The sequence below is a fragment of the Mesoplodon bidens genome (assembly GCF_964165515.1).
Source record: "Mesoplodon bidens genome assembly, chromosome: 8".
NCBI lineage: Eukaryota > Metazoa > Chordata > Mammalia > Artiodactyla > Ziphiidae > Mesoplodon > Mesoplodon bidens.
In genome coordinates, this window is record NC_138165.1 from 109,324,141 (window position 1) to 109,351,999 (window position 27,859).

Genomic DNA, 27,859 nt, shown 5'->3' on the forward strand with positions numbered 1-27,859 from the left:
ACTTTCTTTTTTATTGTACTTTATTGCGTTTTATTTTACTTTTGCCAGGACAAAGCCCAAATTCCAAGACAGTCCTAGAAGTTAAACGGATAAAATTAGAGTAGTACAAATGAAGTCAGTTCTTTTTTAAAAAGAATGTTCTGGAGTGAAGGCTAAATTATTCATCGCTTTTCGTCAGAAGTAATTTAATCTTAGTTTTTAAACACCGTCGTTAATTTTAGAGGTTACACTCCGATTTCTCATTTTTGTGGAAGAGACAAAATAAGAGTCACTCATTTGGCCAATATTATTAAACCATTGAAAAAGGGCCAGTATTATTAAACTGCTGAAAAAGGCTGTACTTTAAACACCACTTCAGAAATGAAATGATTTTTGGTCTGTGGTTTTGAATGGAGATATTATTCATGGTGTCTTCATCCGTGGGGTTATTGGTAGGGAAAACTATCCCAAGTATAATATTCGACAGATTTTCTGGCAAGTTAAGATGATTATCTGTCACATAACAAACTTCTCCAGCATTTACAAGTCCCAGGCATGTTTTTTGTTTGTTTGTTTGTTTGGTTTGGTTTTTTGACTTGAGATTGACATGAAATCATCATGAGATTCAATAGCAAAGAGCACACAAATTTAGGGTAGGTTTTTAGAGGGGCTTTTTGACTTTCAGGAAACCTTACTTGCCCAAAACTTAATAACCATAATTATTAGATTTCCTTTGAACTTGGTTCTTTTTGTCATTTTCAGAAATGATGGCAGAGTGGGATTAAGGTTGTGGTGACCATATGTTACTAATTATGCTGGGAAACAGGCATAACCTGGGATTGTACCAGGCAAAGCAGGGTGATTGTCACCCTAGTCAAGGTGGCTCATCTGAGGACCATTATGTGCAGCCTTGGTTCCTCATGGGTACTGTCCATGAGAGTTACTCATTTTATTCCAGTACAAAATCAGCAGTATCCTTGTAACCTAGGTGATCAGAATCTTGGGCTTCAGGTGCATGGCACCATGCTAGCCTGCCACTCCCTTCATGGACTGGGCAGTTTTGGCACCATCAGAATGTAGAACTTGCCAAATGTAGGAAGCTCTCACTCAGGCTCCTTCGAAAGAAGGAGAAATCTTAACTACAGGTTTGGCGTGGAAACAAAACAGCCCACTCTGATCTACTCAGTTGCCCTCTGGCTTGGGGAACCTTTTATCATCCTACCTAATATGTATTTGTGACCTGGTCAGTATTTTAAATACAGTTGTTTTAATAGTGTAATCAGAAGTGAAAGGTCATTGGCCTCATCTTCTTAATACCACACGAGACTGATTCCAGAATTCAAAGTACAGACGACCTGAATGTCTCAAGTTCTTTATTCAAATGAATTCAGCCCCAGCCCTCAACTGCCGCTAGTTGGAGGCATGAGTGAGTTGAATACATCTAGTGTTCAGGCAGAGGAAGTTAGAGGTTAACCCCAGCCTTGGAATCTACATAAAATATGTAGCACAGTCATTAGCCAGCAGCAGCAGGTTAGCAAAATTCTAAAACAGCAGCAAAGAGAAATACCCTCTTTTCGGTGGCAGTTAAATCATCTCACACTTTTCCAAAAAAAATTTTCATAGGACAAATCCTCACATTTAACTATGGAGTTGTTGTCCCTGATTTTTATGAAAAACGTTTATGCTGTTAGAAGGGTATACAGGTATGAAACAGGTGACCAAGGCAGCTCACGATGCAAATTTAGGTAAATGTATTCTGAGTATCTCTTGCATCCACACATCCAGTATAGAATTACAATTGGATTTGTTTGTTTTTTGCACTGTTAATTGTATCTGTTTTTTTAAACACATAGTATCTTCCAGCTATTTTCCCAGGACCTAAAACAGTGCTTCCCACAAAGCAGGTGTTGGGTAGTTATTTGTGGGCTGGTGTCTGTGTGCACACGTGCAAACGGTCTCTGAATATGTAGTCAAGGTCATGCTCGTCCAAGTGGGGTGCTTTGTCACCTTTGGTCCCTAGTGGTTGCCAGTTGCCCGGCTCCAGCTCCAGGGCTTTCTGTGCAAGACCGCTGAAGGGGGATTACCAATGGAACCCAACCCTTCAAAGCTCCGCCGTGGGCTTAGTGGCTCAAGGTGGGAGGGAGTCCGGCTCAGTAGCTTCCAATCCACTGACTGGGGCGATTGTTAGGGCCCAGGTGTGACGGAAAGGAATAGAGTTTCTGAGACTTGCGGGGCCTCTCTTTCAAGCGGCCCAACGTTTGAGGCACCTGATACCATCTCTCACTGGCGTGCCACCCAGCATCAACAAAGGCCTGGGAACCAAAATCAAACCTCCTGTCCCACGGTTTAGGAGACAGTAGTGAGATGACATAGAACAAGAAGTTTTTCAAGTATCATTTTAAATGTTGAGAAGATATTATTTCTATGACTTTGCAAATTACCATTTGATTTCATCCAAAATAAAAAAAAAATCTGTTGAGTTGAAACATAACATAATGTTACATGTGATGATGCTCAAGGGAAATCTAGATCTTTTTAAAAAGAAGATACAATTTATCATCTCCATAGGGTAATCATTTATTCTACAAAGGGTTCAAAACTGTGAGGATATTTAATGCACATTTTTCAGCTGGCATTTAAATAATATCTAAAACCTCTAGGTCATAGATATACAATGATAGATATACGGATTTTTGTTTCTTCCAGCATTCAAAGACTTCCCTTAAATGTATGGGTTTTTTGTTTGTTTGTTGTGGATTTTTTTGTTTTTTTGTTTGTGTGTGTGTGCGCGCTGCAGTTTGTGTTTTGGCAATTCTTTTTTTTGAAAGACTTTTTACTGAGCATCCGTTTTTGGTGTTTGGTGCCTACTGGCTGCTAAGCATACATGAAGAAGTTAAAACTCAGAGGGATACCACCAAATAAGGGAAGCATCCCCCAGAACCAAATCACGGCACTCAGAAGGCAATGAAAGGGGTGCAGTGTTGTGTGGGAGCTGGGAAGAGGGACCAGGAGGACTTCACAAGGAGGGTCCTCTGGCCCTGGGCTCCCACCCCGGCAGGAATCCGTGAGCTGTCTGCTGGCGGCAGTGAACTTCGTCCAGCTTTAATCTCGGGATGTCTAAGAGTGAACGTCCCAGGTCCTCTCTAATAGTTATCAGAGGGCTTCCCTGGTGGCGCAGTGGTTGAGAGTCCGCCTGCTGATGCAGGGGACATGGGTTCGTGCCCCGGTCCGGGAAGATCCCACGTGCCGCAGAGCGGCTGGGCCCGTGAGCTGTGGCTGCTGAGCCTGTGCGTCCGGAGCCTGTGCTCCGCAACGGGAGAGGCCACAACAGTGAGAAGCCCGCGTACCGCAAAAAAAAAAAAATAGTTATCAGAACTTTTCCCCCTAAATGTATAATCTTCTTTTGGTACCAGTAATGTATGTTTTTTGTGTTGCAGTTCTGTGTTCAGATTCCTTAGTTTCAACTTATTGGATGATTATTTTTTTTTCTTTTTTTTTAATTGAGGTGTAGTTGATGTCCAATGTTAGGTAAGATTCAGGTATACAACATAGTGATTCACAATTTTTAACGGTTATATTTCATTTATAATTATTACAAACTATTGGCAGTGTTCCCTGTGCTGTACAATATACTCTTGTAGTTTATTTTATACATAGTGGTTTGTACCTCTTAATCCCCTACCCCTGTCTTGCCCTCCCCACTTTCCTCTCCCCACTGGTAACCACTAGTTTGTTCTCTATATCTGTGAGTCTGTTTCTTTTTTACTATCTTCACTAGTTAGTTTTTTTAGACTCCACATATAAGTGATACCAGTATTTGTTTATCTCTGTCTGACTTATTTCACTAATACCCTCCAAGGCCATCCATGTTGTTGCAGATGGCAAATTTTCATTCTTTTTTATGGCTGAGTAGTATTCCATTGTGTGGGTAATCTAGATGTATAGATAGAGGTAGATAGATGTCTCACACCTTCTTTATCCATTCATCTATTGATGGACACTTAGGTTGCTTCCATATCTTGGCAATTGTAAATAATGCTGATGTAAACATTGGGATGCATGTATCTTTTTGAATTATTGTTTTTTGTTTGTTTATTTTTTTTAATAAATTCAACCCAGGATTAGAATTGCTGGCTCCTATGGTAGTTCTATTTTTAGTTTTTTGAGAAACCTCCATAGTGGCTGCACCAATTTACATGCCCACCAACAGTGTAGAAGGGTTCCCTTTTCTCCACATCCTCACCAACAGTTGTTATTTGTGGATGACTATTGTTTTAAAAAACTTGATTGCCCTTTGTGGCCATGTTTACATGGTTTTCAGGATTAAAGGAGGCAAAGAGCATGTCAGTGACCCTCCACGCCCACCTAGGTTACCCGTCCACTCGGCATCTGTCATCATCCCTCTAATGTGTGAGTCTGTGTCTAGTGTGTGTTTATTGATAATATCCCTTCACTAGGACATCAGCTGTCTAGGACAGGAGCTTTGTCTTATTTACTTCCGTTGTTACAGCTCTAGAAGAGAGCCTGACAGGGTGCGTGGGTCTGTCTGTCCACCCATTTGTCTGGCAGTTGGTCAGTACCACACTGAGCACAGGGTCCAAGCCCTGTGTGGTGGTGTGTCCTCTTGGATTGGTGTGGGACGTGAGAGGAGGAGAAGAGTCAGGATGGACCCGGGCCGTTGACCTGCACACCTGGAGGGTGGAGTTGGTGTTGGCCAGGATGGAGAAGGAGAGGTCGGGGTGTGGCAGGCCAAGGGCAGGCGTTCAGGAGTGCTGTTTTGCCCATTTTACATGTGGAGATACTGAGGCCAAAAGAGATGAACTACCCAGTCACATAGCCAGGTGGGATTTTGAACTGCTTTTCTGATTCCACAGCTATGCTAGTTCCTTCTGTGGAACTCGTCCTGGGGTTCTCTCCCTGCCCCCCATCTGCATCCCTCTTGGGCCACTTGATGTTGTCCATTTTGAGGACCATGGGCTTCTTCATCAGGAAATGGTCAGGGTAGGAGCTGAAATGTGAATCAGCTCCTCGGCTTCAGGGACTTGATGGTTTGGATGCCTTCACACACTGCCGTGGGGGGAGCACAAAGCTTCTGGGAGCAGTTTAGCATCATGTATCCAGAGCCCCACAGACACTCATTTCCTTGGGCCCATCCCTTGAAAACTGCCCTTATGCAATAATTCCGAATATGGAAAATATATGAAAAGTATTGATTTATGGTCAGAATTTTTCAATCCATTAAGCATTAGGGAAATAGTTAAGCACACTCAAGCACACTCTACTCTTTAGATTATTTACCTTTTTGACATGTGACCCTGGAGCAGTGGGATGGTATATCACAACCAAATGACCTCCTGTTTTAGTCTGGGCATCCGTATATCAGGTTTTCTTAAATCTGGGGACACCATCGCTCTACTTTTTCAAACCACATGATATCAGTAGATTAAGAGCAGGGATGGGTCATGAAGAAACAGCCTTGTTTTGGTGTATTTCTGTACCTTGGGAAGAAGGAACCAAGTGAACATATTCAGGACCCTGGACAGAGCCCGCTGGGGACTTGCAGAACCGAAGCTGGCCTTTCCTGCCTCAGACAGGACCATTTCGTGTGCAGGAGTTGGGAATTTGATTCCAAGTGACTTTTCATAGAAACAGCTAAGTTTCTAAAGATGGGAAATTTACGTTAGCAAAGAGGGATCATGCATTTAATTAACTTCCCTATCTAATTGAGTTTTCTTCTAGACATCTCAGCCCTTCCCCAACCTGCTCAGCCAGTGGAGCCTCCCACGTGAAAGAGAATCTCTTTGTCATTTAGCAGCCGTAAGCGCCCCACTTGAGAAATGGTTATGGCTGATTATGTAAAACGAGATGCAGGAATCCCTTGAAGTGATTTTATTTCCACCGAACGGTACTGCTCAGAGTGCCTTTACACTTTTTCGGAGTACACTGGATTAATTTAAACTTTGTGCGCTTGATTCAGCTAAATATCAACTAGAGAACAATTTAATTTTTTGACCCTGAAATATGAAATCCTGACTCGCAGTCCCCAGATCGGGTGATGGTATGAAAACAGGCTGACCATCCAGCATGAGGCAAAACTAAAGGGACTCAAGGATACGCTCACAGAGGCTGCCGTAGTGGGCAAGAAGGGACGGGTGACAAGGTGATTCTGGGTGCAAGGAAACGGCACGCACCAGGAGGCCAGAGGGGAGGTGGATATAGCTCAGGGAGGGGTAGGATGTGAGGAAACTTGAGAGCAGTGGGGCTGCTCCGCCCTTGGACGTGTGCTCGCTGCACAGGACAAGGGGGAGGCCGGGATGGCTCCCTCAGAGAAGGACGGAACATCCCAGGGTCCACCTTTTATCTGAGACCTGGAACCAGGTCCTGGTGGCTGTCTGGAGGCCCAGGCAGCCACATCCAGTCCCCACACTCAACTTTGTGACCTAAGTCTTGTGAACGGCCTTAGCTTAAGTTTCTGAGTGTCCTCAGGTCCCCCCGGACCCCCTGCTCTGACACCGAACCTGCATCTTGCTAGTACCTTCCATTACCTTCTTTCGTCTTCCCTGTTTGGTTGCGTTGTAACATTTAACACAATGGACCTCCGCCCTTTTCTTTTGTTTTAAAATAGCTTTGCTGAGCTAAAACTCACAGCACATAAACTTCATCCATTTAAAGTCTACAATTCAGTACTTTTAGTATATTCACAGAAATGTGCAACCATCGCCACAGTCAATCATAGAACATTTTTCATTGCCTCAAAACGAAACCACGTACCCTAATTAGCGATCAGAATTTGTGGGTTTTTTTTTTTTTTTTTTAAGGCTGTCCTAGAAACATGTTTCAGTAAGTAAGGGCTTCATGTAAATGAAGACCAATTCCAACGTATTCAGCATTGTTTCCAGAGACCTCTGGGTGTAACTGAACGCAGCCCGGGTAGGAAATACTTCTCCCTCTGTTTCCTCTCCATTCTGGCCCCTCCTATTGTATTCCTTTCCTCCCACTTTTGTAACTCAGTCTAACACTGTGTTGTCTCTCCCTTTTCCCCGACACCTGTCATCTTCCTGGGCCCCCCGCAGTGTCCCCGCTGCCCCTTCCTCTGACACCGTGTACCTCTGTGTGAGCGCCGCTAGCTGCAAAGGGAACCGGACAATATGCTGGGCTCTGAAACATCTTCAGAGATGGGGATTCAAGTAAACCTCCTCCTGTTGAAAGCTCCCGTCAAAAGGACTGTGAGAAGGGGTGAGGTTTTGAACTTCACTTCACACTCACCTTTTAACAGCAGCCGGGATGTTGTGATTTCCTTGGATGGCAGAGGTGGCCTGTTCTTTATTTACCAGCCCGCACATCTCTCTGAGCTTCAGAAAGAACAGAGCCCTTAGTGAAGATCCAAATTAGCTTTATATTGTCGGCTTTGTCTTGTAGGGAATAGGTTTTAATTAACTAGCTCCTACAGTGACTTCATCTTGAGTTTTTGGAAGGTTTTAACCCTCAATTGATTCCCTCCGCCCCAACCCGGCACCGACAAATAGCCCTGCCTTTGATCATTTTGAATTCTTGTAATGCCAAAAAACAAAGATTTTTAGTAATACATTGTTCCTGATTCTGCCCGATGAGTAACTTAGGGACTATGTGAAAGTGAGAGAGAGGAGAGCTAATATGCATTCACGGTCGGTCCTTTTCCTTTTTTCCTTTTTTTTTTTTTTTAATAGAGATTCAGGCTTCTTGTGAACATGCATTTTAAAGCAATTCCTACCTTTCATCAACACACAGGAAATAACAGCCAGCCTGCCCTCAGAACCCCTGGCAGCTCCTCCAGATAGCGTGGCGGGCTCCCTGCAGGAAATTCTTGGTGTCCACTCTCCAAATGAAGCCCAGTACGGAAGAGTGGAGGGAGACATCCCTCCAGAGGGTCCACAGCTCCCTGAAATGAACTCCAGAGTGGGGATCGGGGAAGTGCGTTGGACGTGCAGTGGCGGTAGGAACGCCCGTAGTTGTTGCGGTCATACGGTCGCAGGGAAGCCCCGCTCGTTCCCAGCGAGGTGCAGGAGGACACCTCCCCCGGCGTACACATTTGGAGACCCTTGGGAGAAGCAGGGCCATGGGTATCACAGGCATGGAGCCCGGTCTGTTTGAATATCAGCCGGGATAGCAGAAGACCGATCCACACACCTGGCACTGACGGCCATCACCGAGGCATGCTCTCTGCAACAGTTCATCAAAAAATGGCCCAGCTAATGATCGGTTGGGCAGATAATCGGACGAGAGTTAATTGTAAGGTTTGATATGGCATCTTGTCAGCAGAGATAAGTTGTCACGTTTTCCACTTGAGCTGAAACTAAATGATTGTAAAATAAGTTATGAGTGTCCTTGGGCCTGTCTGCCGGAATGATGGCTAAGAATACATTCCTGGCCCATCAGTCTCAAGCAGGCTGCTTGATATTTATGCGAACGGAATGTTATTTTATTCCCCCTCTAGTCATGCTTGTCAGCTCTCCGAGTGAAAAGTGAAACTGCTTCTTTGACTCATACTTCACGTACTGAAGCTCGGAGAGACTGCAGATTGTTATCATTATTGCTTGTATTATATATTTTTTGGGGTGTGCGTTGAACATTGATGCCCGATTGGGAAGAACTAATAGCCGGCATTGAGCGCTCGGGACGGCGGTGGACTGGCCTATCCTGGCTCGGCGCCTCGTCTCGGGCTCCGGTCCCTCCGTCAAAGCCGGTTTAGAGGTGGCGTCATGAGGCGCTTGCCTTTTTTAATTTGGCATGGCTTTCTTCTTTCGGCGTCCCCCGCCCCCTCTGCTCTCTGCATGCGCCCTCCCGTATTTAAGGCTGTCGACGGTACTGTCTGTCCCGATGCCCAGTAGTTGATACAGAATAAGATGTGTTCTTTGTACTGCGTTCCGTGGGCTCGTTTTCAGTGTCTGGGGCTGGGCTTTCGGGGCCTCTTCAGTTTGAAGGATACCTTGTCAGGCAAGCGGAGTCTGTTGGAAATGGAAAAGCACAGCATAGACGCCTAGTGAGTTTTGATGCTCATATTTTAAACCTGGGGAATTTTTTTTTTTTTTTTTTTTTTGCGGTACGCGGGCCTTTCACCGTTGTGGCCTCTCCCGTTGTGGAGCACAGGCTCCGGACGCGCAGGCTCAACAGCCATGGCTCACGGGCCCAGCCGCTCCGTGGCATGTGGGATCTTCCCGGACCGGGGCACGAACCTGCATCCCCTGTATCGGCAGGCAGACTCTCAACCACTGCGCCACCAGGGAAGCCCTAAACCAGGGAAATTTTAAATGACTCCTCTTGGAAGGGAGTTCTCCAGATCTAGCAGCTGGGCATTCATATACCAGCACTGGGACTCAGGACCCAGTTAGCTAGAAACAAGAGCTTCCTCGACGTGACCCCCATCCTCGAGAACGGTCTGCCTGGACCCCTCTCTCCTCCAGGCCTCCCTGACCACGCGTGGCCCTGCCCCTCCCTGGCCTCTGTCATGACTCACACTCCGACCTCCTCCTCTGGGCCCTGGTGCAGGTCCCCTCACATAGTGGGTGCTCCTGGTTCATGGGCAGCTGCCTTTCCTCGCCCAGCTGACCAGCCCTGAACTGTGCCTGCTCCCACTGTCCCCACCCCAGAGCATCTGGTTTTTCCAGGGATTTCTGTGCCCATCCCCTTAGCCCGGCCACCTGGACGCCTGACCTCATAGCGGCTACTTTCCCTCCTCCAGTGAAAACGTTAGGAGCACGTGTCCAGGGCCCGGTCCACAGTGGTGGAGCACTGACACAGGCAGGGAGGAGCTCAGGGCTCCAGCCTCACCTGCAGGAGGACCTGGAAAGTCTCTGAATCGGGGCAATGATGATTTTCTTTTTTACAACTTTATTGGATTATAATTGCTTCACAATGGTGTGTTAGTTTCTGCTTTGTAACAAAGTGAATCAGTTACACATATGCATATGTTCCTATATCTCTTCCCTCTTGCGTCTCCCTCCCACCCTCCCTATCCCACGCCTCTAGATGGTCACAAAGCACCGATCTGATCTCCCTGTGCTATGCGGCTGCTTCCCACTAGCTATCAGTGATGGTTTTCTTGGCGGTACCTTGACCCTGTGAGCAGCAAACCAGGCCATGGACGGGAAACGCTTCTTGGTCTCCCAGGGACTGGTGCATATCCCTTACTTTATTCACGCTCCTCCTTGCCTGCGAAAGAATTTGTGGGGCTTAGCAGTGCGGGTCCTGCTTCCTGATTTCATCATTATCATTATTGCTCTATTACTAGATGGCAACCCGTGTCGTCCTGAAAGCTCACCTCCCTCCTCCCTCCCTTCCTCCAGGGGCCAGAGCAGGACTCATGTTCTCCTGTTCTCCCTCCCCCTGCCCCGCTCCTGGGCCCTCCCCTGACCTTGGCTCTCTGTCACTCTCACTCTGAGTCCTAGTGGCCCGAGCAGCGGTCCCAGAGTCATATTCCTATTTCTCAAGGGAGGCCATGGGGCCAACTTGCCTGTGCTCACCTTGGTGACAGTGGATATGAGGATGATTCCTCACCTTACTTCTCTCTGCGTGTAGGTGGCACTTCTGTTTACATACGTTTAAATCCATGCACTTGGTGTGCTCGCCATAGATCTGATTCCCCCGTTTCATCCTCTGATCAGATAGGCATCCTCTCAGTCATTGGAATGAACTCGGGGACAGGGATTTTCACCCTCTAGTCTCTGACGTGACCCAGGTGTCTAGGCAGAGCTGGCCCCCAGAGCCCAGAGGGCCCACGAGGTGGGCGTGGTCAATGGAGGGGTCTATTAAGGGAGATACTTTGGCAGCGTAAATAGACTTTATTCACCATCTTAGTTGCTCACCTAAAAGTAGGTTCCAGACTGCTGGAAACTTACCCAACTGACTGCGGTTTGACACAGAAGCATGCTTGGGGCTACTTTTAAAACTAAGTTGCAAACGTGATTCTCTGTTACACACCCAAAGCAGTGCCATCCACCTGTGTTAAAGCCTCTGCAAGAGAGAATCAACTCTATAAAACGCGGTTCCACAGACATGCCTGGAACCCGCATCATTCATCCCCAGGACGTTTCAGTCTCTGTCTTGGTGAAGAGGTTTGAAGGACGTTCCTGCCTTCAGAAGGTGTCCAGTTAACGAAAAGACAAAGGCACGGGTGACAGGGTGTACCGTGTGGTGAGGGCCACCTCACCAAGGAGGCGGGGAGGGGTTGACAGGAGGCGACCGAGGGCGACGGCCAGATGGGGGCCTCTCCCGGCCATCCTCCTTTGGATCCCAGGACCCACAGCTTCCTAGTTTCCCTCCCACCCAACTACTCTAAGGCCTCGCTGCGGCTTCCCAGCCAGGGAGGGAGCCAGGAACCACGTGGGGCGCTGCTGAGGCGGGCGCCATCCCACTGGGACCTGCCCACGGACGAGGCTGTGGGGATACCCGGGCCTCAGCAGGGTCGTGTCGGGCTGGCGGGTCAGACGCGGGCAGGCGACACCTGGTACCTGGTACAGGCAGCCAGGAGGAGGACAGCTCTCAGGGGCTTTGCTTTAAGGAGGAGCAGAAATCAGGTGGTGGCTGGGTGAGGGCCTGGAGTCAAGGGAGGTTTTCATTAGGAACTGAGATGATACAGCGATGCAGCACGTCTCATGCAGGCAGGAGAGGATGCGAATTGCCGGGTGGAAGCCAGTTCACGGGGGAGGGGCGGCCTTGGCAGCAGGGCGGGGCGAGGGAGGCCCCGAGTCCATGGGGACCGGGTACAGGAAGGAGGCTGCCCTCTTCTGGTTGCTGCTTTTATTGTTTCGTTTTTTTGTCTGCAGTGAAATGAAAATGGGGGTCCTCGAGGGGGATGGGATGGAGGGCAGGGTGTCTGAGGGGAGTGGAGAAGGGGTGATAGAGCCTCCTGGAGGGGGAGGGATGGATTTACTCCCAGAATGCAGTGGATTGAAGCACAGGCCAGAGGTTGGGCCCCTGTCCCACCCCACCACCATAAAGGGGCCACACAGTAGGGGAAGCAGTTGGCATGGTGCTGTTCTCTTCCATCCCGGGCCTGAGTCCTGGTGCGGCACAGGTAGGGGTGGAAATCATCAATCATGCTGGGGGCTCTGGCCAGGAGAGGTGGAGGCAGGGGGCGTCGAGGCTGAAATCTGCAGGAGCAGTGCCTGTGATGTCGTCCCGCGGGGAGGGAGAGAAATGGAACGTGAGGTGGATGTTAGTCGGTGAAGACAGGTGGGGCCAGTAGATGGGACTTGAGGCCCCGGTGTAGGTGAGCTGGGCAGACTGGGCATGGGGGGCAGGGGAGGGCGGGGAATAGAACCCAGAGGGGCCGGTTCCTGCAGCAGGCGGGCCCGGGTCCGGACCAGGAGAGCAGCGGGTGCAGCAGCAGAGGGGAGGAAAGAGCTTCACGAGGTCACCTGGGAGGGGCCCAGAGGCCAGGATGCTGGAGGGGTTGCCCAGGAGGCGCCGGACGTGGTCACAGGTCACAGTGGGTGAGCTGCTCCTGAAACGGTCAGTGAAGGGGTGGGACCTGGGGTCTTGGGGAGCGAGCGGGATCCCAGGGCACAGGCTTCAGAAGGGCCAGGACTCGGCGGGGAGGAAGAGTGGTCTGCGAGCAGCAGTGCAGGGCTGGGAGGATGCCCCGCCCACCTGCGTGCTTTGTGGTGCAGGGGGAGACGTGTCCCGGGGGAGAGCCAGGGTAGCTCCAGGGAAAGGGAGCCTTCCGGAGGGTCGCTGGTGTGAGGGACATTGCCCCCAGCCCTCGCAGAACGGGATTCTGGAGGAGGAGTCTGAGAGGTTGAAGAAGAATAGAAGAGCCCTTCCGAGTCCACAGGTTTCTCACTACTGACGTTTCGGGCAGGACGGTTTTCTGCGGCAGGGCTGTCCTGTGTGTTGTAGGGTGTTTTTCAGCATCTCAGGCTCGTGCCCACTCGATGCCTATGGCACCCCGACCCTGCTCGGTCTGATAACCAAGAATGTCTCCGGACGTTGCCAGATGTCGCTGGGTGAGGGTTCCCAGTGGTGAGCCAGCGGGTTACTGGAAATATGGAGCCATGTGGGGATAGAACCACTGGTGTTGAGGATGCCCTCCCAAAAAGGAAGGCTGTAAAGGATGCTGATGAGCTTGGCTCTGACGGTCCCTTAGGGGAAGGTGGGTGTCATCACTTGCAAGTAGTTCCTTCTTGAGATTGGCACTTAGCTACTTTCTTCAAGCGAGTCAGGAATCTCCCCCTCAATTACACGTATTCTAAGATACTCAGAAACCTTGGAAATGAGATTGCCGTGTCCCTGTCAGTTACTTTGCGGCAAGTTTCCTACAGTTGGAAGGGGTGAGGGGAGATGCCTAGAAACAGGCGCATGTCATTTTGGTTTCCAAAATGCTGAATGCTGAGCCCTAAACCAGTGAGTTTAAAATCCAGCCCAGGTAGGATTCTGAATTAGATTGGTAATACTTCTGCGCTTTGTGTGCGTATAGAAAAGGAAACAGTGATTTAATTGAACAGAGATAGTTCATTAAGGAAAAGAAGTATTAAATGGATTTCCCTTTCTTGTTTTTAAATTGGCAGACATATCTGTAAGTTGGGGACCCACCTAGCTTTCAACAAAGTGTTTGACAAGGCTGTTCCATAGATTCTTTATAGGCAAGTTCAAAGGTGTCAGAGCTGGATGCACAGACAGTATGATGTCTCCAGGTCCTACTTAGTGATCACCCAACAAAGCTTCTGGTTGTGGATTGGTGAGTGAAGATTCAAGGCTCTGTCTTGACCTCACCTTGTTGAATATCTTTTCCATTGATTTGGATGAATACACAAAGTTGTATGCTCAAAACAGCCAACAAGAGCCAAGACACTTGTGAAGAATAAGAAAGTGTGGGGACTTGCCCTACCTTATGAGGTACGAAGGTGACTAAAGCGCCATAGCGTCCAGGACCATGTGCTAATAGAACACAGGTAGATGAAAAGATTATTGGAGAAGAATAGAAAACCCAGAAATAGAGCCACTTCACATATCTGGAAGCCTGTTATATGACTGTATAGCTTATGTATATATTCTGAGCATCTTAAAAAGAGATATTGGTACCCACCTTAAAGAACTGCTGGATAATGGAAGGGACCCAGGTGCACCCACCGCGTGCCCAGCATCGGGCGGCTCAGTATGGGGGTGAGCACCCTTAGCTGCCCTGGGAAACAACCATGCCAGCTACATCCAGATAATGGACAGACGGCCAAGGGCAGGAAGCCCCAGCTTTAGGATCAGTAGGGGTTCAGAGATGAGAAATGTTAGTTCGGGAGAGATTGTGACATAAGGATTAAGAGGCGTAGTTGGGAATGAACATTGTGATTGAATTGAGGGGACACCTGAGGGACAGAGTGAAATAATGAAACGCCAGCCCTGCTGCAGCAGAGGGCAGCTGTCTCTGCCTGCGCCCCTCATCTGCCTCCGCGATTGGAGGGTCATTGGGACCATTGTTTCCCCGTGGCCTTTCACCACACCTGGCACAGGATGGGTTCTTAACACTTCAGAGTCAGAGAGGATGCAGTCAGAGGGTGAAGATTTTTGAAACCTGGGCCGCAAATACTTGAAATGTACAAAAATATTCACTGTAAGGTTTGAGCATTGACTAACATGTGAAAGGGTTGCTTTAGGATCAGCCAGTGATCTTGGGGTCCCTGGACCCCTTAGCAACATCAGGCAGCTTCTGAGCCCTCTGAAATTGCGCACAAGTATTAACTAGACTAGTCTTTTTTTTTTCTTTTTCTGGGATGCCTACAGCTTTCATCTGATATTCAGTAGGATCTAGTATTTTAAAAAAAATGTATGTAAGAATGGCCACTTTTAGAAGATTCATATTGCGGAAGACTGGGACAACTTAAAAGGTGGCAAGCCAGTAGGAGAGAGCCCTCCTGCAGTTAGCTGTACTGTCCAGGCCTGGGGGTAAGGATCGGACCCAGGGTGAGTGTGGCTTCGGTGGAGAGCAGGTGGGAAGTTAGAAAGAGAATGCAGAAGAAACTGCCACTTTGTGGATAAAGATGCAACCTGGAGCCCCGGACTCCTTGAGGCAGGTTCTCCTGCAGGAGCCGTGGGTCGACCCTTCACACCCCTCCCAGGACAGGCTCCCAGAGGCCTTTGCTCCACAGGTGACGGGGATATGGAAAGAAGGTTGACCCTTCCGACCGTGCAGAGATGGGAAGGGATCGCTGGTCTTAGGATACCAGGAAGTTGCATCCTAGGGCATTCCTGGAACCATATTTGTAACTAAAAAGATGCTGTGTCCTTTGACAGTTCTCAGTACATGATAAAATGTCCTAGAACATCAGAAAATGAAAAGATTTTAAATTCATTTTGATTTCGAGTATCTTTATATTTGAAATCATGTCATCCTTCTATTCAAAATCCTGCCAGGCTCCCCATTTCCCCCAGAGTAAAAGCCAGGGTTCTAGACAGTGGCCAAGCCCCTTCCTCTCTCCAGTGCCATTTGCTGTGAGTCTCCCATCCTCACTGGCCCCGGCCACTCGCACCCCCTTCTGCTTCTGGAACACACCAGGTGCGCACACCTGGTCTTTGGGCCAGGTTCTGGCAACTTCCTCCTCCCCCAGGTGCACATTCACCTTCTCACGCCTTTACCATCTTCAACTATTGCCTCACGTGTCACCTTCTCAGTGAGACCCACCCTGTCACTTAAAATGGCAACTCCCCCTCGCCACGTTGCAGCCTCCCCAGCGTCCACCCTTCGTGCCCTCCTTTTCCCTCTCCAGCTCTCAGCACCTCATAATGAGCTCTGGGTTGTGGCCCCACTACTGTGTCGGTGCCACTCAGACGGGAACCTTTATCTGTCTTTCTCAGTGATGGATCCCATACATCTGGAAAGGTGGCTGGCCCACAGTAGGTGCTCAAAAAATATTTGTTGAATGAATGAAATATATCGCCCAGAACGTTCTGTCTTTTGAGTTACAAAGATGCTGAATCATGAAATACAGAATTCTTAGAACTTTGGAGGCATTTGGATGGTGTTCCCCCATCACTTTCTCTGTGTACTTTTCCGTTCTGTTGAATTCCATGTTCATTTCAGGTGTTTGAATGGCATTCTGTTCTCCTCTCTGATAAAGTAAAAACAGACATAATAAATTGAGAGTTTCACTTCCAGTGAATGATCACATTTGTGCACTGGTTTTAAAATTTTGTAAGTAGCTTCTGTGAATCAAACATTGGCAGGTCTACTATGGACTTCCAACCCTATTGCTGGACATCAGTGAGAGAGGGAGGTGGCATGCTGATTTTCACTACTAATAAACTAACGTACAGCCATACTTAATGCTGGGGGTAGAGGACAGAGAATCAGGAATACCTTTATCTTGTGCACACATGGAATCAACCCCATTTAAGATGACACTTTCATATGTATTCCTAAGAGTCTTTACTTCATTCCCAATATATCACAGTAATTATGGGAAGAGGAAAATAAGCAAAAAGCTTCCCACCTCCCGCTTTCCTTTTCCAGAACTCCAATTATGCAAAACAGAGAACTTTATAAGTAAGACAGAGAAAGAAGTATCATAGTGTACTGCTTATACTGCTTATATGTGGACTCAAAAAGAAATGGTACGAATGAGCTTATTTACAAAACAGAAATAGGGTCACAGATGTAGAAAACAAACTATGGTTATCGGGGGGGAAGGGAGGAGGGATAAATTGGGAGATTGAGATTGACATATACACACTACTGTATATAAAATAGATAACTAATAAGGACCTGCTGTATAGCGCAGGGAACTCTACTCAGTACTCTGTAATGACCTGTATGGGAAAAGAATCTAAAAAAGAGTGTATATATGTGTATGTATAACTGATTCACTTTGCTGTACAGCAGAAACTAACAACATTTAAAATCAATTAGACTCCAATAAAAATTAAAAAAAAAAAAGGTTGGAGAAGCACTGGCCTAAAAAGAGAGAGAGAACTTTAAATTCTCCAGAGCATAAGGATGATGCCAAAAGGAGAGCCTGCTTTTGAATTGCAGGGGCGCTATGGCCTTTAACACGGGATGCTCTGGGCCTCCAGTCCAGGTGTTATTTGCAGAGCTTGATATGGCACTGGAGGAACGTTGCTGTAGTACTTTTGCGAAGTCTACTTTTTAAGTGTTGACTTTTACGTTCTTTTGCCTTTTCCGGTCCGGTGGCAGACACGGGGCTCGGTGACTCCGTGTGCTCCAGCCCAAGCATCTCCAGCACCACCAGCCCCAAGCTCGACCCGCCCCCCTCCCCTCACGCCAACAGAAAGAAGCATCGGAGGAAGAAAAGCACCAGCAACTTCAAAGCCGATGGCCTCTCAGGCACTGCTGACGGTAAGGCCTCCCGGGACTTCAGGGCCAGAGTCCGCGTTTCTGAAAATTAATTTTTATTTTTTTCTCATTTGTGGAACCATTTATCCTCAGAACCACAAATGCACAATAACGCAGGTCAGTGCGTGTGCTTTTTGTTAACTAGGTGGTGCTAGGGGACCCTCTCTTTGCTCACTGATTCTCAAGACTGTTCAACCACAGTCTTACCTCCTGGCAGTTGTTGCCTGGTCGATGGTACCGCTGGTGTCCCCTTCATAACATGTGGTCAGGTGGTTTGGTCTTCCCTGACCCCGGCAACCTGGGGTAAAGGTGTCTCCTCCAACCGAGCTGTGCCATGTTGTCTTCCTCCAAAAAAGATCGGCGCCTCCTAATTTAGGAATCTTCCCTGACACCGGTAGACTTCACTCTAGTACGACAGCCACTCCGATTCTGACTTTCAGTGACATGTGATGATAAACGCCCCTTCTATTAGTGTCCGTCAGTCTTTTTGTTTTGTGAGCTGCATTAGTATTCCCGCTGACACAGTTTGTCTTGCTTCTCCTTTGACTTGTTGAAGTCAGGTTTTATTCTCAGCGATGGCCCGATGTGATCTTTCAGAAGCGGCCCCTTCTGATGGACTTATGTTTTTTTATTCCGTGGATGCAAGTGGAGATACACACGCATGCACACGTACACACACATTATGGGAGGTGAAATTAATGTAATTTCAATAAACAAGTTAAACAGATACTTCAGAGGAAAATTAAAATTCCAAAACATGGTGGTATAACATGAATAATTATTGGTGAGACCAATAGTAGTAAAAGAATCTGGTTTCAACAAAGATTCCATATACGCTGGAAATACCCTCATAACTGATATCCTTTTTCTCTATTTCTGCCACACTGTTTCTGAATACTCTTTTGTTCAGACTGTAAGTTTCAGTGTTAAAGAAAGTGCCTGTTTCCTCCTAATATCCAAAGATGAGCCTGTAGACCTACAACGTGTACGTTAGCAGGAAAGGAACAGAGTTTACAGTACCTATGCTCTGTGTCATTTACCATAATCCTGTGAGTTGGTTGGTGGTATTTTCATTTGTAATGAGGAGACCGGGGTTCAGAGCATCACGGAACCTGCTGGGGCTCTCACGGCAGCAGGGAGGAGTCTCAAAGCCCTTCTTCACCACATTTCTTACCAGATTGCTTCCCATAGCTTCCTGCTAACAAGTTTAGCCAATAAAAACCAATTCTCTCCTGTTATGATAAATGAGGGTGATTCTGTTATATCAGCAGTGGTGAAAAATAATGATTATGGATCAAAGCACCCACCCAGACACCACTGACCTTCCCCTTTGGAAAAGAAATCAGCCACAGATGCTGAGCATTGATGAGACACCTTCCAACAACTTCTGCAAAAAGCCCCCAGCCATGCACAGATGGCCACACCCCACCAACACAAGGACTGAGGTAAAGCCAGGAAGATGCATGGCCTCTCAGCAGGGTGGGGAACCTGTGCCCCACATACCCAGGGTAAGAGTAAGATTTGCTCTATGGAAAGGCCTCATGCCCATTTCACGGATAAATATCTTACCGTGTCTGTCATGTGTTTCCCACCAATGACTTTTTTTCAGAAGTGTCTGCCACTTGGTAGAAACTGGTGATCAAGTCCACCAGTCACTACATTACACACACACATTCTAATCATCCCACCCACCTACTGACATAGTGAAAGCTGTGTGAATAAGATACAGCCTGAAAGTAAATTAGTAGTGGTTGCGTGTTTAATCGGGCTTCGGTTTCAAATCAGCGTCCCGGTCATCCAGTGAGTTTGCAGAAAATTTGCCAAGTGACTGTAAGCTTGTTGGACGCCTGAGATGTTTCCGTCTTCCACCGCCTGAGTTACTGAGGTTGTACTGTGTGCTCCAAGCAATAGCCTATGACGAGGCTGAGTCAGATCCTCAACCCCAAACCAACCACAGACCCTTTCATTAAAGGGCCTTACTGCTGAGGCAGTGATGCAGACAGAAAGACAGACTCCCGGCCACCAAAGAAGCACCCAAATTAGAAACCACAACAGCATCTCAGGCGTGAACGATGAGTGATGGTTGTGTGGGTTCAGAAGTGCAACACTAATGATTAGAGAGGAAGCCGGGCCTCACTTTGTAGTTAAGAGGACTGTCTCTGTGATGCCACAGTGTGACGTCTTTCCAACAGAAAATAAGACAAGTTCTCTGTAAAAAGAAAACATATCATTTTTCCCGAGGAAAGGTTACCTACCGACCTATAAATGAGTCATTTTTCGGAGACAGGCTGTATTGCATTGTATCCAAGGCACACTATTTTTTTTTCTTCACATTTTCGCATCTCTGAAGTCAGAATGCATCGTTCAATTGAGATCATTTTCGATTCAATGATATACAATATTTTTTAGTACTCTTAGCAACTCTTATTAATCAAAGTGTACTGTGGGAACCATCAAAACTAAGCCTTCTGTTCTTGAAATGAAAGCTAATTGAATATTTTTAGAGGGTTGTTTAACTTTAATTGTAGAAAAATATTTCTCTTTCCTGCAAAGCACTATGACTTGTTATTACCAGTTTATTCTCTTTTGCTTGACCTCGTGCTGGAAAGTCACAATTGCAGATGCAAAAAGTTCTCTAGATGGTGTCCATAAAGTAGGTGAATTGTGTAGTTTTTGACATACCCCACTGGAACAGATGACTAGACTCAAATCTCTTTAGAGTATAAGAAAAATAAAATTCAGCTATTTCAGTCAGGGTCCTGGGAAAAACATGGCACCCTCAACCGGGTCGTTGATGGGAATTTTCCACAGGGACTATCTGCAGAGGGGTGGGCAGGGTGTGGGAAGAGCTATAGGGATGGTGCAGACTCCCAGTGGGGTGACGGGGAAAGGAGGGGCCGGTTATGAGGACCCAGAGAGGGTGGTGTCTGGGGGAGGTCTCCATCAGTAGCTGTGTCCTTCAACAGAGGGACATGTGCCACCCCAGTGACCCAGAGGGTGAGGGGGCGCAGGGGAAGCGCCTAACCTCACTCTCCTCCCTGTCTCTGGTCTCATGCCGCCACCCCCTTGACCAGACCCAACCAGAAGCCAAAGGGTGTGAGGCCTGCCTCTGAGGGCATTGGAGGGCAAGTGGAGGTGAGCTGGCGGAAGCCGTGTGCTGCCCACACCTTTCACGGTGCCTCTCACAAGCCCCTGGGCACGTCTGTCCACTGGTCTTTCATCAGCACAGTAGACCGGAAGCCTCTGTCCACCGTGGCCCCCGAGGGCCTGGCCTGAACCCCGCCGAGGGAGGGGTCGGAGCTCCCCAGATGCACTTCTGAGCCGTCCCCCAGCCAAGTCCGAAAGGGAGCCCCCACGCCCTTCCCAGGCTCTTAGCTGAGCGCAGAGGTTCTAGCGCTGGATATTCCTTACCTTTGTGGCATCTTTGTTCAGAAACTAAAGGCTAAAGTGTATCATCAGTATTTATGCTGCCTGAAAAGCCAGAAACTCTCTGTCCACCTGGGGATACTTGATGCTCCTGATGGAAATAAGGATCTTCCTTCCATGAATTTCTCGCTGCCCTGGCCCTCATCAGACTTGATTTTAGTAGTTCTTTTCTGCAGAAGAACAGTAGTTCTACACAGAATGGTAGAAAATGCTGTCCCCTTGGGACTTCCCTGGTAGCGCAGAGGTTAAGAATCTGCCTGCCAATGCAGGGGACACAGGTTCGAGCCCTGGTCCAGGAAGATCCCACATGCGGCAGAACAACTAAGCCTGTGTGCCACAACTACCAAGCCTGCACTCTAGAGCCCGCGAGCCACAACTACTGAAGCCCGTGTGCCTAGAGCCTGTGCTCTGAAACAAGAGAAGCCACCAGAATGAGAAGCCCATGCGCCACAACAAAGAGTAGCCTCCACAACTAGAGAAAGCCCATGTGCAGCAACGAAGACCCAACGCAGCCATAAATAAATAAATAAATAAATAAATAAATAAATAAATTTTTTTAAAAAGAAAATGCTGTCAGCTAAATTAAGAACAATCATTTTCTTATACTTACAATTTAAAATGAATGGACAAAAGACCTGTATGCAGAAAACTATGACACTGATGAAAGAAATTAAAGATGATACAAACACATGGAGAGATATACCATGTTCTTGGATTGGAAGAATCAATATTGTGAAAATGACTATACTACCCAAAGCAATCTACAGATTCAATGCAATCCCTATCAAATTACCAATGGCATTTTTTATGGAACTAGAACAAAAAATCTTAAAATTTGGAGACACAAAAAACATGGAGACACAAAAGACCCTGAATAGCCAAAGCAGTCTTGAGGGAAAAAAACAGAGCTGGAGGAATCAGACTTCCTGACTTCAGACTATACTACAAAGCTACAGTAATCAAGACAATATGGTACTGGCACAAAAGCAGAAACATAGATCAATGGAACAAGATAGAAAGCCCAGAGATAAACCCATGCACCTCTGGTCAACTAATCTATGACAAAGGAGGCAAGGATATACAATGGAGAAAAGACAATCTCTTCAATAAGTGGTGCTGGGAAAACTGGACAGCTACATGTAAAAGAATGAAATTAGAACACTCCCTAACACCATACACAAAAATAAACTCAAAATGGATTAGAGACCTAAAGACTGGACAGTATAAAACTCTTAGAGGAAAACATAGGAAGAACACTCTTTGACATAAATCACAGCAAGATCTTTTTTGATCCACCTCCTAGTGTAATGGAAATAAAAACAAAAACAAACAAATGGGACCTAATGAAACTTCAAAGCTTTTGCACAGCAAAGGAAACCATAAACAAGATGAAAAGACAACTCTCAGAGTGGGAGAAATTATTTACAAATGAATCAACGGACAAAGGATTAATCTCCAAAATATATAAACAGCTCATGCAGCTCAATATTAAAAAAACAAAAAAAACAATCCAAAAATGGGCAGAAGACCTAAATAGACATTTCTCCAAAGAAGACATACAGATGGCCAAGAAGTACATGAAAAGCTGCTCAACATCGCTAATTATTAGAGAAATGCAAATCAAAACTACAATGAGGTATCACTTCACACCAGTTAGAATGGGCATCATCAGAAAATCTACAAACAACGAATGCTGGAGAGGGTGAGGAGAAAAGGGAACCCTCTTGCACTATTGGTGGGAATGTAAATTGAAACAGCCACTATGGAGAACAGTATGGAGATTCCTTAAAAATCTAAAAATAGAATTACTGTATGACCCGGCAATCCCATGACTGGGCATATACCCAGAGAAAACCATAATTCAAAAAGACACATGCACCCCAACGTTCATGGCACCACTATTTACAGTAGCCAGGTCATGGAAGCAACCTAAATGCCCATCGACAGATGAATGGATAAAAAAAAGATGTGGTACATATATACGATGGAATATTACTCAGCCATAAGAGGGAATGAAATTGGGTCATTTGTTGAGACATGGATGGATCTAGAGACTGTCATACAGAGTGAAGTAAGTCAAAAAGAGAAAAACAAATATCGTATGTTAACTTATATATGTGGAACCTAGAAAAATGGTACAGATGAACCGGTTTGCAGAGCAGAAACTGAGACACAGATGTAGAGAACAAACGTATGGACACCAAGAGGGGAAAGCCACAGGGGGGCAGGGTTTGGTGGTGGTGGGATGAATTGGGAGATTGGGACTGACATGTATACACTGATGGGTATAAAATGGATGACTAATAAGAACCTGCTGTATAAAAAAATAAATTAAAAAATTAAAATTAAATGAATGGAATGAGTCTAGTGAATTATAGGAGTAGAAACTATAACTGAAGAATTCCTTTATGAGTATTTTGAGTTCCAACATGGTCACTGGGCTCATATATAAGTATTACTATCATTTAAAGAGTCAGTATTGTAAAGTATTCCAGCCCCCTCCTTAGGTAAGTGTGGAAGAATTGAGAGGTACAAGCTAGTGTGGGTGACGTATGTCATTTAAAGCAGAAGTGCCTCAGACAGGTGGGTGTGTGCCTAGCCCAGGACTGAGACCTGAAGTGTGTCTTCGGGCAGGTGAAGGGCTGCCATGCTAACTGCTGGAGGACCCTATGTACTTCTCCAGCACATTCTGCATCACCGGGCATCTGGCCCCCTATCTACCTACCTGGAGGCTCCCCCAGGTTTAGATCTGTTCTTTCCATACATAGAGTCTCTAAAAACATGTGAGAGTTTTTCAAATTCTGTGGCCCTGTTTGTAATGATATGCACCTCTGTGATGTTTTTATCTGGGTAAACGACTGTTCATTAAGAACGTCAGAAATAGGGCACTTCACCGTTGAGTTTAACTTTGAGGGTAAGCTTCTTAGAAACCAGCATCCTCCAGCCTTACCATTAAAAATGTGAAGGTGGTATTAACCTTTTTTAACAAAACTTCTGTATCCCGAATACTACTTGTATTCTTATTTAATAGACCATTGGGAACAATGGATATTAAAATATCAGTGACAGTCTTGATTTTAAATTGGATTTGATTTGCTCAGAATTATTAGTTATATTTAAGAAAATGGGTATGTTCAGATCTGGGTGCTGATCTCTGTGATGATTGTAGATCAACAGAAGTCAGTCCACGTGTCGGTAAGGAAGATGGTGACACAGCACAAGAGGCATGGGGGCGTCCTAACTGTGTTCAAACCATGGAAAGAGAGTCCCAAATCATCCTGGGTGGCCCTCATGGGTTTCATTGGGACCAATGGGTGGAAGTTTCAAGGAGGTGGATTTTGGTTCAGATACTAAAAGGAAAACTTTGTAAGAGCTGGGGCTGCCCTGAGAGGCAAGGTTCCTGGTCCCCTGTAGCAAGTCCAGCACTGGTTGGGCCACTGTAGTGGAATCCGGGTTCTAGAAGGATGCTAGCCCCAGGGGCCCTGGGTTCATGGCCAGAGCCAAGTTGAAGGGTGTGTGCCTGGAAAGCTCTTGGGTAGTGGGGATTTTGCAGATCTTTAATGACTTGCTGTCTTTTGGCATTGCCTTTGAATCACCCTCCTTTCTGGGTATCTTCTTATCCAGGGTTCAGGAGTGAGATGATTGTGGCTGAAATGTACCCGTGGTCTCTGCGGTCCCAGTTCTGTGGTTCCCCAATCTGGTGGTTCTCGTTAGTTTTATAACATTCATGCAAGTTTGCATCAAGTGTTAATTTTCCTGTTTCCCCAGTGAGAAGGCAGAAGTAGAGAGAGGTTAAGTGGCTTTCTTGTCCAGGGTCAGGTTGCTGGTAGGTGACAGAACGGTCTCTTGATTCTCTGCCTCAAACTCTTTCCACCAGGCAAAAAGCAAGTCTTTGAGGTGTGTGGAGCGGCTTTTGAATATAGGAGTGGGGCAGGCAGAGTGGCTTCCTTGATATTTCTCAGATTCCATGTAAAGACACTGACTTTTATATGGATCATCACATCTAGAAGTTGTATAGCAAAGATCTTTCTTTAAAAATGCAGGGCCAGTCTGGATTTACCCAGTCTGATTATACAAGAGGGTATGCAGAAATCCTGTTGTTGTTGTTGGGTATTTCTTGTTTGTTTTTGGTGAGGTTTTTTTTTTTTTTTTGGTCCCCTTGGGTTCATGGTGCTTTTTACTAAAGGTCTCAGAAGGAAATTTATTTTATCCTTCTCATCTCCACGCCCTCGTTGTTCATTCTGGGTCTTTATAGACTCATTGTATGGTTGATCCTGGATAGATATTGAAATACTATCCTGTAGAGAAAAAGTCACAACTGGCCTCTGTCCATTACAGTAGAAAAATTGCCCATCACAGCTGTACCCACTAAACCATCAGAGGTGAGATCTCCAACATGTTTACAAATTTCATTAACTTCAAGTTGCAGAGGCCAGACAGGACTTAGTTTTCCTTCGTTCTTTCAGAGAAGAACCTGACCTTGTGAATCATTTTATTCTTTCATCAAATATTAAGCAACAAGCACAGAGGAAGCACTGTGTGTTTGGCTCCATGGGAGACAAGAGAAATAAAACTCAGTTTCTCTCTCACCCCAAGGCATTCATAGCCTTAATATGGGAATAAGACTTGCACCAGAGACTGTACCTAGGATTTCAGGCAGAATATTTAAGAGAGGCATGGGTGGTCCAGAAGAAAGACAGCACAGCATTGAGTTGTAAAAGTTAGGGAAAGCTAACATGTTGTAGAACTTAATTGTAGATTCTGCAGATTTAATACGTAATGGTTATCTTATTTAATAAAATGCCACAAAAAGCATCACTCTTTCATTAAATGTCTTCTATTTACAACAACCTGAAACACCAGTGGTAGTGATTGAATTAGTCACAAAACAAAGTTTTGTTTTCACTTAGATGCTAAGAAAACAGATGTTGCTTTAATTGATCAGTTACCTTTTATCTTCTGAAAAAATTTTTATTAATTAGTTGATATTTTGGAAGACTTTGGAGAGGAAATAAGAGTTATTACGCAGGAGCATTGTATAACATTTTCCCTGCATACTCTTTTTTTTCTTTTTTAATAAATTTATTTATTTATTTTTGGCTGAGTTGGGTCTTCGTTGCTGCACGTCGGCTTTCTCTAATTGCGGCGAGCAGGGGCTACTCTTCCTTGTGGTTCGCGAGCTTCTCATTGTGGTGGCTTCTCTTGTTGCAGAGCACAGGCTCTAGGAGCGCGGGCTTCAGTAGTTGCAGCACGCGGGCTCAGTAGTTGTGGCTCGTGGGCTCTGGAGCACAGGCTCAGTAGTTGTGGCTCACGGGCTTAGTTGCTCCACGGCATGTGGGATCTTCCTGGACCAGGGCTTGAACCCGTGTCCCCCTGCATTGGCAGGTGGATTCTCAACCACTGTGCCACCAGGGAAGCCCCCTGCGTACTCATTTTTACAAGAAAGCAGTCTACAGGTGTATCAAAGCTCGGGTTCACCTGTGACCATTGAGTCATGTTGAGGGTTGGGCAGTTTGGGGCATCAGTGGTAATTTGGGGATTTTGCACAGCACGATTGGGAGGGCAGTTTTGTTATTTAAGTGTCTTATCACCAGGATGTTCTCACCTTTCCTCTCTCTTTGGGCACAGTTAACATGCTGGTTACTCCATGTTAGGTGCGATGGTGCACACATGACTGGCAAGAAACCCATGATGGCCAAGGAGCTACCACCATGGCTTGCTTCTTGTCCACGGGGGCTTTCTCGTGTGATTCGTGTGATTTTGTATTATTTGGAGGTGTCTAGAGGGGAAAGCTAGGGGAGATTATGAAAGCTGTCAGGTGTGACTCTTGTGGGTCACTCTTGGATCTCCTATTTGTGAACATTTCAGCAGCACTCCTTATCTACCCCTTGTTACAATTTTGGCAGCTACCTTCAGTGAAAGGAAAGAAAATCAGAAGTCTCCATCATCCATTCCATCAAAATTCCATAATCCACAGTAATTTCTTCTAACAGTAAGGACTTCTTAATTGAACTTCCTTGTTAGTACACTAGTTGGTACGTGCCTCTAAATCAATAAGCTGAGCAGTTAATTAGAGCAAATGGGAAAAACCAAGAACTAGAACATCTTCCTGGATGATATTCCTAAAATGCAGCAACTTTGATGAGGAGCCAGGTTGGCTGGGTTTCTTCGCCCTTGAGGCGGAAGTGATAGGAGACACTGGATATTCTGATGGACTTGCCTACTCCCCACAAACCAGATCATTTTTCCAAAGAGAGTTCTCAGGTTGTAACTCCAGCTTCCACAAGAATGAACTTGCTAAAATTGAGTCGATCTGGGTTTACTCTAGACATTGACAACCTAGACGGGGCACAGTTGACTCAAAAGCCATCCTGCAGGGTACAGTCCTTCTGACACAAACACACACAAGCTGTCAGTGCTCACAGATCCTTTGTGGAAGTCTGTGGGTCGGAAATAAACAAAGATGAGTTGATCACAGTAGGAGAAGCCAGAACAGAGGATTCCCATCATGATGAGCTGACAACAAGAGAAGGATTTTTTGGTCCCTTTTTTTAAGTACACGCAAACTAAAGAGTTAGATTCAGTTCCGTGAAAGTGCATTAATCACCTACTGCAGGCCAAGAGCTATGCCTGGGACTGGATGGAAAAGTGACTGACGTGGCCCCTGCCTTCAGCATGCCCACTGTCTGGTGGAGAAAGCAGATCTCTAAATAAGCCGTGGCCACCTGAGCAGCCTGTGCAGGGAGCCCAAGGGACCTTGACCCAGCACCCTGGGTGTTGGAGGCTCCAGAATGAAATATCTGCTATTCCAAAAAAGGGAAAAAATATGAAAAGTGAACACATGATAAATCTGGGTATAAGGTGGCTTGGAGCTCCAGGGCCCTGCAGACACTTCTGATGCAACAAGACATACTCAGCCTCCTTCTGTACGTAAGAGTGGACTCGCCTTTGAAAGATGCAAACTGCTCTCAAGCTTGCTGTCTACAAGTACAGATCTGCGGCTGACCCCAGTTCCTTTTATTGGCCCTAAACTTAGAGCTGCTTTTTCTGCATGAACCACCCACAGCCTCCAATGTCCATCAGGAGGACTCAGGACAGGCATTTCTCCCCAGGCATCCTGGGGCTGGAATTCTGCCT

At 46.4% G+C, this 27,859-nt stretch overlaps 1 protein-coding gene across 5 annotated transcripts in view; it reads left to right on the plus strand.

Annotated features, from left to right (window-relative positions):
• Positions 1 to 27,859, plus strand: part of AGAP1 (ArfGAP with GTPase domain, ankyrin repeat and PH domain 1) — a 566,346-nt gene that overhangs the window by 421,685 nt on the left and 116,802 nt on the right. For 4 of the 5 annotated variants that reach the window (XM_081243347.1, XM_081243348.1, XM_081243349.1 and 1 more), the window contains one exon: positions 17,138 to 17,299. The exons of the other annotated variant lie outside the window; for it this stretch is intronic. In XM_081243347.1, the coding sequence (XP_081099473.1) occupies positions 17,138 to 17,299 (162 nt within the window). The remainder of the gene's footprint in view (positions 1 to 17,137; positions 17,300 to 27,859) is intronic. 5 annotated transcript variants of the gene reach the window in all.